Below are 13,368 nucleotides of genomic sequence, written 5' to 3' on the forward strand. Positions count from 1 at the left end.
ACAAATTAGCAAATGTTTATAAATAAAAATTACACTAATGTGAAACAAATATAAATTATTAATGTTCACAGTTTATGTATAGCAGTAGCCTTAGTCATATTATAAGCTTTCTGCTTATTTGTATTGTGGTACTTCAATATTAAAACTAAGTACATGCAATTACTGAGGTACTTCAATAATAGTTACTTTTGCAAACAATTGTTGATGCTAAGAAGCTGCACCAAAATGTAAAGCTCCATCCAGCTAAAGCATTTCTAAGGAAACCTTTACTGAAGTACAAAAGTTCCACAACACCCAATATTCTCAAGAGCAAAGATTCATAATTATGATCAAGATGAAGTCATCAAAAGCTGAATAGACAAACAGAAAAGTAAATTTCAATAACAGTTATCAGTGGTTTGCTGTCAAGCCCAGACAGCACATCAAATGAGATGACTCAAGCTTTTGTCTGATAGATAATAATTTCAAAATTCTGATTGGCTACTTAGATGATGAGACACAAAAACATTCATAAAATTTATGTATTTGGAAAAAATGTCAGTGTTCACAAACTTAATAAATGAGTGGAACTTATGAAGATCACTTAGATGAAATTCAATGAAGAAAAGTTCTAAGGATCACCCTGTAAGGTATCAACAAATCAACAAATGAAGTTGTGAATAATTATTCAGTCAGTGATGCTGGACCACATGCAAAAAAAAAAAAATCAATCAGACACCGGACACTGACAAAAGAAGTCAAAAACAGTTCTCAGAGCAAGCACCATACCTGAAACACGGAAGGTATAGTTTTTATTCTATGAGAAACCTCACCTGAAGTATTGCTTCCAGCTTTGGGTTCCACATATCAAGAAAAAATAGGTATACTGCAGAACAGTATCAGCAATATGACTGAAAGAAAATGTGCTTTGAAAAAATGTTGGCACTGAGGTTTAAATATAGAAAAGAAAAAAACTGAAGGGGCACAAAGTATAGAATTTCCAAAATGTAAGAAAACATTGCAAATAAGACAGGTTTCATATAAATCACAGAAATTATTGTTGAAGTAAGAAAACAAAGTTTAACTATTAGAAGAGTTAAAAAAGGAACATGATATTTAAGGTGGCACTGGAAGTCTCATTTTTTAAAGGCTGTTAGGGCCAGGTTTAGAATATTTTCAAGCAAATTACTCCAAAATGTTAGTCTCATTTCACTGGAATAGCAGTTCTGTCACAGTACATTAGAAATTCTCTCTGGCTGCAATCAAACTTGGGGAAAGCAGGAGAAAGGAGAAGGAAAAAGAGTTTAGTTTTCAACAGTCATTCTCTGACCCAACCTTCTGCATGGCTGCACAAATCACAGAATAATTTATACTGAAAGGCAATTCCAGAGTCAGTGGCCAACCCTGTGCTCAAAGCATGGAAAATAATGAAATTGCATCAGGTTGTTCAAGGCCTTGTCCAGAAGTTTTCAATATCTTCAAAGACGTTAATTTTACAGCACTTTTGGACAACCTGTTCCACTATTTGAACACCCTCATTGCGAAAGGGATTTTTCCTAGTACCTAACCAGAATTTACCTGTGCAACGTGCTGCAGTCACCTCATGATGTGCCTTGACTGAAGCGTCAGATGTACTTTGCTGACTGCTGCAACTCTTGGGCTTTGAGAAGGTTCCCCTGGAGGTCCATCAGCTCTCTTAGGCCCAAGGGCAGCCTCCTATGCAATCCTGCCTACCAGTTCCCCAAAGTCTCCTCTCCTAAAGTCCAGTCATTATTCTGCTACTTGCCTTCCTCGCTTCCCTAGGGATCCTGAACTCCACCATTTCAAGGCAACTGTAGCCAAGACTGCCATCAAACTTTACCTTTCCAACTGGATCTTCATTATTTTCAAATAGCAGATCCTGCACAGCACGTGCCAAATCAAGCCATACACTTGTACACAAAAAGTGTCCTCAAAGTACTCCAGACACCTCCTAACCCACAAGTGGAAGACTTCTCCCAGTTGTTAAAGGAAGAGTTCACCCAGCTTCGCTTCTTGATTGTGTGGTCTGTCACAAATGTGTACCACATCACCGTGGGACTCCTCTGTCCTTGATCCAAAAGCTTTCTATTGGCCCATCCCTCATTTCCTAACAATTCCCTGTGCACTTCAGCCATCCTTTACACAGAACACAACAACCCCTCATCATCATCTCTGCCCAACCTTCTAAATAACCCCTAGCCACCCATCAGTGTACCCTGTTCACACAAATTACCCACTGTCTCTGAAATCCTGATGACACCAGAGCTCTGAAACTGCACACTGACCTCTAACTCCTCCTCCACATGCTTTGGCAAGTTCAGGTGTGAGCATGTGACACAGGCCCCAGATCACATCTCAGGGCAGAATCGATGAACCTAAGCCACTGCTGTGTCCTGTCCATGCTTCCGCCTTCTTGGACTGCTCTACAGGCTTTGGGGCCCATCCTGCAAGGTACCAAGTTTAAAGCTAAACTCGCTAAACTAGTAAATTGCTGGCACTTCATCAGAGAGGTGACAAGAGGCACCCAGAGGTAGAGGACAGGGAAAGACTGTTCATTAAGCAGCAGCAAGAGGTATGACAAACAAAAATAGATATAAAACTGAAACATAAATAATTTCTTGATGTTATCCCTAGCCAAACCTTTCTGTGATTCCTATCAAGAACCCCCTCCACCATCTGAACATTGATAAATCTTTGTTTATTCTTCTAAAAATGAGGATGATCTTCATGTGACCAAATTCTCTGAAATGATGTTCAACGTATTTGGATTTCTGAAGTTAAAACGTAGATGGCACAAATAAATGGAATAGTCTGAAGAGTAATAGTCTATGGTGGGTCTAACACAGTGTAAGGACCACAAAGAAGAAGTTTAACCTGCCCTTCATGTTCCACATTAGGAACATAATGTTTTTAACTCAAGATTTTGAAGAACTCTGGTACAAAGGATCAGTAAAAAGATTAAAATCTTAGAGCACTCAGCAAGACACACAGCACTTTAGGAACTTCAAAGGACACTTAGTACGGATGCCTTGATTCGCAAGTCAGAATGCACAGGAAGTCCCTAAAGAAAATACAAGTAATTATAAAAATATTTAGAAAATATGAAGAGCAGCACAATTTTAAAATATTAGCCACCTTAATACTACATATGCTCCGTCTGTTCAAATTCTGTGTTAAAAAAACGCCAGTTGTTAAGCTGATACCAGATGCCACCTAACAGATGCTAAAAAACAAGACAGCATGTTCTTAATTTAAATTATCTCAATACAGCTATTATCTCAAAGATACAGTAAATCACATTACTCTAGAATTTTTCTTAATTTAAAGGACATGGCAGTAAGCTTTCTCATGTCTATTTTCCTAATAATTTTAATTCTATCAAAAATGTACAAAAGGTTGACTTGAATAATACGCTGCTTTGTCTTTACCTTCTGCCTTCAGCCCCCCAAAAGTATATTAAAATCGACCAAGCTTTACAGTATTTTCACACATGAAGCACTGAAAATCTCATCACTTGAAACCCTGAATATTTCAATGGATAAACCAGTAGAAAATAGATTTTCCATACTGGTAAATACTTCTGGTGCTCCTCAAGACACACAGATGCAGCCTGAAATCCTCATACTTTGTAAAATATTTTTGGACCTAATGGGAGTTCTGTATAACTAACTTCTCATTACAGTCAACATAATCCACTTCAACTAAAATTTGAAGCCTTTGTTTATGTGACGGTTTTATATGGTATCCACCAATACAGCAAGAATTCAAGGAACTGTAAGCTAAATCATACAGTCCTTCCCTTGTAAACAATCTAAGATTACTTACAGTAAAATAGTCTGAGCAGTGGTCTTTAAAATAGACATTACTCTTCTCATGCATATACTTAGCAGAGAAAGGGTAGTTCAAAGTTGTTCAAAGATGGTACACACCAAAAAGATCACTCGGTCTTACCATTCAAAGGACTTTTGCAAAAATGTCTTCTCTAGTAAGAAATAAAAGCAACTATATGTATTTCTGCAAATACTTTTTATCTCTTGGCTGCATTTAGGCTGGCTTCTGAAGGAAAACAAAGCTTCTGCAGTTATGCTCTCCATGCTCTCCATCCATTTCTCCGTGTGTCTGTCCATCAGTGTGGCTGAAAAACTCTGCTGGCCAGTGTCACGACTACTCTGGCGGAAGGACAGATGCCTCAGAAACAACATTTCTCAAACTTCACGGAAGTGAGAGGAGAATTATTATTTCTTTTTAATCATTCACATCTCAACATTGCTGTAAGAAATAAAAGCATGAGAAAGACTGACTCTAGTCGAGATACGAAATCTGGACAGCAATGTACATGTTTCTTCAAGAATTTTTAAGCACATGTGCAACTTGTTGGCTTTCATTAGAATAGTTTTAGTTCTAGGAACAGAGATAACATTCGTAACAAACCTTAAAAACAGAGAAACTAATGCTTGGACTGAATTTAACACAGAGATTTCATTAATTGTTCTGTTAGTTTTCTAAGGTACTGACTTAATGTCAGCCACGATAGATTTGGTATCAAAATTAGGTTTAAATATAGAACACAGAATGGATGTAAACAGTGTTGCTCAGCAACAGAAATTAATGAGGATGTATTTTTACACCCTGACAAAATTATTACAACTGTGAATTCAATTCCAGTATAAGAATTCAACTATGCTATTGAAGAATATTTATATCTTTCCATAACACAGAAATTTTCTCAGTCAGTTCTGGTTAAATATTGACACTTTTTCATAAATGGAACTCTTTCTGAAATGTTACTTAGGGAGCCTAGACAGAACCAGGCATAATCTCATTTATGCCTCAAGTCTTGCCTTTGACAAATCGTGTGCAGCTCATTTAGAAATCAGTAAGGCAAAATCATTTCAGATCACAAGATAAAAGTACAATTAGAAGCACAAAAAGATAAACCATGATTTGATTGCCACTCCTCTCTTTTCCTGCCACCCACTAGCATGCAAATTTGTGGATGATCTGAGTGAAAAGTATAAATCTCCTGGAAGATGCTGAGTATCAAGACATGGCTTGGGGTGCTGTTGGCTGCACAGAACATGGCCCTGATTAAAATAATGAAAAAGTACATTTTTGACAAGCCAAGCACAAGATTTTTTTGTGAAAATCACAAAATTTACAGCAACACCATTGGTTTGTTTTACCTCCAAATCGAATGTATTTCTTTATTAATAATTGTAAGGCGATATTTTACTACATTTAGAATGATTATGGGGATTTTATGTTTTGAATGGCTAAGTCATCACACAAGTCCTTTCTAAGCCTTAAAAAGGCTACCTAAGATTAGATACATTACTAAATCTGTAAAGAGGACTTGGAAAAAATTATTCTAATAAATTCTGATTTGCTCAAATTCAACTAAATATATGATAACTCTCTAAATCCAGCTTTGTGTATTTCTTCATGGTTCAGTTACTTGGAGTAGGGGAGAACAGAAAAAACTGACCCTATAAAACTACTACTCATCAATCCTAACTATACTTCCTCAGTTCCCTAAAAGTTCAGAAAAACACGCAGGGTTTGTGGCAGGCTCAATGACTCAGAAAAAGCCGTTATAGTAAGACCCAAAGCATCATCTAAATAATATACAGCACAATTAACCTTAAACAGTCTATAATTATGATAAGCTTTATAGTTCTAATTACTTTGATTTTCAGTAGCACTGCTATACAGTGAGTTGAATTATAAAATAAAATGTGCCACGGGGCATCTATTTATATATTTTTAAAGCAAGTATTTATATGAAAGGATATAATTTTCCAGCAAATATCCAGCTTGCTGTTAATCTCCAGACCTCTTGCTTGTTGCCTTTCTTCTTCCAGCTGCTTTGCATTTGCAAACTGTGTCCCATCAGTAGGGGATTCTGGGAAGCTCTCAAAACTGAACTTGTCAACTTGGATAGCCATACTGTAGCAAAGGGAAAAGAAAGAGAAAAATCCCAGGATTTTTACTATAACAATTTTACAGATACTACTTCCGCAGAAAATGCAGACCACTTGAAACCAAGCACTACAATGTTAGTATATTTGTCTCAGTGACATCTAGTCTGTATACTAATGATATAGAAGCCATTTAAGCAGTTTATTAATCCCAACCTATACACTAGTGAAATAAAATTTTATATACAAAAATGTCTGCTGAAGCTAACAGTAACACACTTAGAAAGCCATTGTGCACTTCATTGGTTTTACAAGCCAGCTTCCTAAATTTTCCTTTAAAATTGTCCTTACAAACCTCAGGAAGGAAAGACAAAACAACCACAGTACCTGGGCCTAAATGTGGCCCTTGTCTTTTTCTTTAAGAAGATACTTCCATTTTTCTTAATGTATCTTCACGAATTACCGACAATATTAATTTCAGTATCATAGTATAATTTATTGGTAGTAAATGGTTAAATTTGCTTTATTAAATGTACGGTGAGGCATAAAAGCAAATTAAATTAAATACATTATGCTATAATGCATACTAAATACTTAAATGTTAAACTAGAATCACTAATCTAATACAAAAGGGAATTTAGACCAGCTCACATCACATGAAATGTGGTTATAGCAGATCTAATATACTGCGCTGCCAAAACAGCTTTAATTTCCTGAATTGTCTAAAATAAAAAAATAATTAGTGAAGAATAAAAATATATTGCTCTTGAGATGACTTTGCACTTAAGGAAAACCAAAGACCAAGCAACAGGTTTGGAAATTGTTCATGAAACACAACTACATTCTAAAAAAAAGTATGGTAAGGGCATTTAAATAAAACAGGGGATTACTATTATTCCTTTATATATTACTACATTAAAGAGCAAAACGTATTCTATAAATGTTGCCAACAGGAAAACAGTAGTAACAAAAGTCAACGAGAAAGGGCTTTGAAATCCCCCCAGACAGAAATGATTTTCTATAATTAGCATTAATTTCAGAGAATCTTGACCCTAAAAGAAATGGGCAGAAAATACACGGCAAGTACAAGAACAGGGAATAATCTAGAGCTTATCAAGCTTCCTGTGGAAAGATGAATTCAAACAGGCCCATCATGCTTCACCTGGAGCAAAAAATGACATCTCAGGAGGAGAAACTGGGAATTTTCCAAGACTACCTTCATCATTAAAAAGTAGAAATACAGCACTGAGACAAAGGTGGCACAACTACTGTTTCCATAAGCTACCTCTTTTGCAGATGGCATCTTTGCTGATCTTCACATTTAAAAAAAATCAAAAAAGGCAGAAGAATTAATCTATTCCTCTCTAAGGGGTGTTTTTATTTTGGCTATGTTTTCTACAGCAAGAGATCATTAGGAGTTTTTCATTTGCATGCAAAGACCATCAGGTGCTGGGCATATAAAAAAAGAAAGCAAATATGAGCTACGAAAGTGTATCACAGTAACTGCCAGAATCAAGCCTGAAATAATGTAATGAAAAACACCTAGATGCAGTCCGTAGAGTGGATTTTTTTTAAAAAAATATCAAGCTTGAATGACTAACACCATCAATTCTTACTGCAATTCAAGTACGATTTGAGTCTGAAATGCAGGCTGAGTTGGCTGCAGTCTGCATGGGCAATGTGTGTGGAAGACAGAGGCACAACTGGAATGCTACGAAATCATTTTTGCCTTTGTTTCTAAGATTACATCATTACTCTGTGGTACATCAGCAGGTGCAAACCCAGTACTTGATGTCTATTACATACACAGGACTCTTTAAATTCTCACATAAATACTCACAGTTGGTTACCTATAGTCATAGTTTTACAAGAAATTATCTTAGTTGCTGAACATATTTAGAATCTATCACCCGATGGACCTGGATACCAGCTCTCACCTAATTATTGTGCCATACTTTTCTAAGTGAATGATATATTAGAAAAACATTCCTGCCTAACAATATTTAATATGAAACTGGGGGTATTCAGATTGCATTCTTCTGTTAATGGATCATTACTGGCAATATGGTAATTTTTTCTGGAAATTTAATATGCATGTAAGCACTTTCCCCGCCCCCCCCCCCCAACAGTCTACAATAAATCCATATCTACTTCAGCAATACAGTCTAGATTACCCTTAACAATGGTTTATTTTACAGCTCTGCTCAATATAACTTTATTAAGCTCTAAGGTATCAAAAACTTCAGTAAATAAGGCTCCTAGTACTCAGAACCTCTACTAATTTTTCAAAATATTCAACCATGTTTTCATTTATACTGTGTATTTAGCACAGTAACACCTCATGTCACATGAGAAGATACAAAGCCTTCCCCTACAACATGCTCACCCGCTAGAAAGAGGTCCAAGTAAAGAAAACCACAGAGAAAAAAATATCACATAAAACAATATGATGAATACAGCTGTCGGCAGAATACATGAAAGCACCACGGAGAGAGAAAATAAAACTTTTCAAGACAGTTACACTCAAAGTAAAGCATGACAAAATTAAATCCAAGCTCTTTTTCTTAAACATAGATGCCTTTTATCATCAGTATTCTGCTTCCTCTTGTGCTAAAAATATTCATATCAAGATTTGTCTCTGCATTTTTTATCAGTAATGTTGCTTCAGTATTTATTCCTCAGCCTATGGAACGTGTAGTAAATGGGAAGGCTTTACAGGAAAGTCAAAACAAAAAATAAATACCATAACCTAAATCAGTCACTCATAGTCAAAAATGTACTGCTACACAAACACAGCTTCTTCACTTTGCTTCTAATATAATGATTTCTCCCGTCTCAAAAGATGCGTTTCACCAGTGAGGTATTAACAGACAAATGAGTCCCAAAGCCAGGTGGACTGAAGGTGAAAATGAACAGGCTGGACTTTGAGCAACGATCACCAAGCAAATAAAGGATTTTTTCAATTTTTAAGTGATCTGTAGAGATCACATGGGCTTTATTCTAAACGAAGCAGAAGGCAGTGAAAGGCATCGCCCAACTTTGTCACTGTACTGTGCATCAAAATAATGAAACTGAAATGTATTTCAGCTGTAAAAGTCTTTCTCAACTTGTGTCTACAGTTACTTTACAACCTGTTTCTTGCCAAGAGTTCTCTGCGCTTCTTTTCTCCCCAGATGTGTCCTTGCTTGTGATATACAAGAATCTACGGAATCTATATCGGAAGAAGTAAAATTCAGATTGAAACAGGCATTCTATTTATTACAAAGGGCTAGGATAATGATGGCTGCCGTTGTGTAAGGGTAACTGTATACACAGTACGTTGCCCTTCACGGTAATTGCATAGCAGGGAAAACATCCAAGATCTTAAACCTCAAAAGTTTAAACATATACTTGCTCCAGGAAAAGGGACAAGAATTTCATTTTAACCTTCTCTGCCTCATGGGTAGCTATCCAAATTTCCTACAAAAAGAGTTTTCAGTAAATCATGAGATATTTGTATAAAAACACTTCATTATGTAAAAATATTAAATAGCCAATCCTGCAAATGCAAAACAGGTTTTATTTCTCTCTGGATAACCTTGCTTGTGCAGGAGGAGGAATAAAGTAACAACAGTTTTCATGAATAATGAAACAATCGTGTTTTGAAACTACTGGGTTCTGTCACAAAACAAGCCCAAGCCGTTGTGACAGCTATTCAGACAACCATGCATCGTTACAAGGGATGCAAATTATTCAAATACAAATTAAGTGAACGAAGAGGAAAAGGTCAGCTCATTGGCAATGCTGATGATATGTCTGCGGTATCATCTCACGTCACCTGTCAGGATGACTTACAGGAAAAAAAAAAAAATGACAAACCCTCTGACGGTGCAGCATATATTTCAACGACAGTTATCTGAAGTCATATTAAAGTAACAGTGCACAATTATTAAAGACACCGGACAGTTCATTTCACCATTTCTTAAATAAATGATTTTCAACTTTAATGGAAATCTTAATCTTGACAACAAAATGCACCTCAGAAAGGAATTCATATCAAGGAAAAAACTTTCCTGTGACTGGCATCACGGCTACTCCTGAGCCAGCGCCTTGCACATCCCTCTTCACTAAAGCAGTGCCAGTTAAAATTAAGCAACACTGACAGTTTCACAGAAGTGGCAAGTAGCAGGCAAAATTACTAAGTGAAGAATTCCGTAGGGAGTACAGCCTTTAGTGCTGTAACTCCTGCCCTTGCTCCTGGCAGGACAGTGGGCAGGTCCCAGGCATGCATCTCGGCTCTTCTGCTGTCCTCATCTCTTACCAGAGGATGAACCTATAAAGTGAAACTAAATATGTGACAGTCTCCAAATAAAACAGGTTTAAAAGCAGGCATGGTATTAAAAGGAAAGCAGCAATGTGGTTAACATAACTAGATTTCATCTTTCATTAAGTAAATAAAATATTGCTGCATAGGTTGGAAGAATAAAATCTAGAGATAGTCATTCAGTTCTCTTCAGGAAGAAACAATGTAACAGGAGCCCAAAAACTCTTCCTCATGGCCAACTACTTATTTAAATACTATCATCCACCGATGAGCTGGAAGCTGTTTCCATGATGAAGTTGAAAGGAGGCAGCTGGTGACTATTCAACATTATGCTTCCCGTTCATCTTCCTTTCTCACAGAAAGTAGACAGTAGGGACACAGAGCCAGACCATATTACTACTACTTATGCAAAATGCTTATCTATATGAGTACTCCCTGTATAGTCCATGACTTCAACTTTCAGTAAAAGAAGTGAGGATGATACTCTTGCTCTCACCTTCACAAGGGGAAAAAAAAAAAAAACACCACCCCCCCCCAAAAAAAACCCACATAAAGACAAGCCTGCTTTTAAAAAAAGAAACTTCACCAGATTCTTCTGTTGTGCAAGCTCAGTAATAATGTTTTTATAACATCATTTTTCAGGTGCACATAATTCCACCCTAAATACAAGTTCTGCAGCTGATATAAAAAATGGCAGTGACACCCCAGCATATAATAAATCATAGGCAAAGACAGACCTCAAGAATCAAATCTTTCGTGACATGAATACATATGTATCACTAGATGAAAACGAGAAAGTAATTTTAATAAATTAACATTAACCTTGTGTTTACTTCTAATTATATCACTGTTTTAGAAGTGCAATCTATATTTCATTCACTACTATAAAATACAACTGTAAAAATAAGTAGTTCAAGCAACCCATAAGTAATGATCTCTCCTCCTGGCCTAAAACTGACTTCATAAAGAAAAAGGATTGCTTTAATATCTGAACTATGCAAAGCAAAAGATAAATTTTTCCCATTAATCTCGGAAAGGTCAATTAAATTAAAAAATTTGCATTTAGAACTTAATTATTTATTTAAAATAATTGAAGAGGAGATAAAAGTCAAACTATATAGTGCTGAGGTCTGTAAAATTCAACAGCTTATACTTATCTGATCCCCAACATTTCAGATAATAAGAAGTTAAACTGGGAAAGAATAGCTCCACTGTATATAATGTAGTATTGGAAAATGGAACAGTGTTAAGAGATAGCTACATAAATCTTCTGTTTAAATGAGATTATACTATGGACACTGAGAATCTCGCTTTTCAATTCCTAACTCCAAATCTGAAAACCATAAACTGGAAACGAAGAGACGTAACAATTAACTTCACCTTGCATCTTTCCTCACTTGCCCATTTAAATAATTTGGACTTCTATGGCAATCACCATGCAACAAAACTGTTAGCTACCTAATGAAATAAGACATGTAAAATAATAATACTGGTAATAGCCTGCTTTATAAATACAGCAATTTCTAATAGGGGGCATAAGAGATTAATGATCAATAGTCATTCACACCATTAGGAAATCTAGAAAAGCATAAGCATGATATTACTTGAAGATTGAGTTGAATATCTTTGCTTGATTTATCACAGCTGAACTACACAAGGATTATAATCCTGTCTTTATTCAAAATAATGTATCCAATATCCAAAAAATACTGTATCTGGTAACCCTCTCTCAGTGGACTATTAATAATCAGAGTAATAAATTTCAAAAGATATACATTCATCTTCAGTTGCTCATTTGGATAATTCAGTATTCCCTTTATATGGCAGAAAGTTCAAAACAAAACAAACGTAAATTAAAAACATGGAATTTTGTGCCAGATATAAAAACAAAGACCCACAAAAATTTATTATAGTCATGCCTAGTTATCGTTGCAGCCCTCCCAATCTTCTCAGTAAAAAATTGAAAAGATTGCCCACCCCAAAACAGAAAGAAAAAAAAAAAAAAAAAAAAAGAAGTGGAATAACACTAGCACCTCTGTTCTGTTCAGAGCATCTTTCCCAGGTAGCCTTGAGCGGAGAAATCAGGTACTCACCTGCTGCAACCCTTTTATCATCCTTCTGACCCTGCACACACCTAGCATCGAGGGACACAGGACAAAACCACCACATGTCTCTGCTTCTGGAACACCACAAAAAAAACCAACCCAGGAAACACCGCTGAAGAGCACTTTGGTCAGGAATCACCACCAGATCACTTCACAGCATGGTCTCTGCCCTGTCCCAACACTGCTGGCTGTCGTTGGCCCCGGGCACAGTGCTACACAGGTGGAGTAAAGCTGGGTGTGGGTAAGACCTGCGTGGGACACCAAGACACACACAGCCTCTTGCACATGGTAAACCTGGAGCATCAACTCACTTTCTCTTTAGAGAAAGACTTCAGCATCCCCAATAAATGATGCAATTGATGGCAGTGTTCCTCTTTTAAAGGAGTAGGACTGTAACGTGGTGCACACACCTGAAAGGGTATCTTCAGCGAAGACAGAGGACCTAGTCAAAACGAAAGCTTGCTCAAAACACCAGAACAGCCTGTACAGAGGAATCATTCATACATGAAGCAGTCCATCTCAGTGATTACACAAGAGGAAATGAAGTGATACAGAGCTTTATATACAACTTTTTTATAAAGGAAGCACAGGTTTTTCATAAAGGAAGTGATTCAAACATTTTTTGAGTAAAATGGTAAGATGCATGAATGCTCAGTGTGCAAGTGTACACATTTCACCGTGGACTGTGACTTCAAGATACAACTAGACTTTACATTCATAGTGAATTATTAATTTACTATCTACTTGCTTGTCTCCTTTTTTAGATATGCAAAGATAACATCTGCCCTTTTCCCAGAGCAATGCAGTAGAAGTTCACCTCGAGATGATTTACCGTGATAACAAAATTCTTTTCCAAGTCACTGTTTACCCAAACCATTTCCCTTGCTAGATGTATAACCTGTATACTTCTGTCACACGTCTGACCTTCACGTTTTCTGGATTTCTTAAAAACACCATAGCTGTACAGAGCACTCTTTGGTTAGTTCCTTGAAGAGTCTTATATTCAAGATTTAAAATGTTTACTTTGCACTTGTTGATTCTT

At 36.4% G+C, this 13,368-nt stretch overlaps 1 protein-coding gene across 7 annotated transcripts in view; it reads right to left on the reverse strand.

The window, feature by feature from the left end:
- Window positions 1-13,368, reverse strand: part of TRAPPC9 (trafficking protein particle complex subunit 9) — a 508,745-nt gene that overhangs the window by 258,536 nt on the left and 236,841 nt on the right. For all 7 annotated transcript variants that reach the window (XM_055798407.1, XM_027789609.2, XM_005239484.4 and 4 more), the window contains one exon: window positions 5,793-5,946. In XM_055798407.1, coding sequence (XP_055654382.1) covers window positions 5,793-5,946 — 154 coding nt within the window. The remainder of the gene's footprint in view (window positions 1-5,792; window positions 5,947-13,368) is intronic.

The sequence above is a fragment of the Falco peregrinus genome, chromosome 3 (genome assembly GCF_023634155.1).
Source record: "Falco peregrinus isolate bFalPer1 chromosome 3, bFalPer1.pri, whole genome shotgun sequence".
NCBI classification, from domain to species: Eukaryota; Metazoa; Chordata; class Aves; order Falconiformes; family Falconidae; genus Falco; species Falco peregrinus.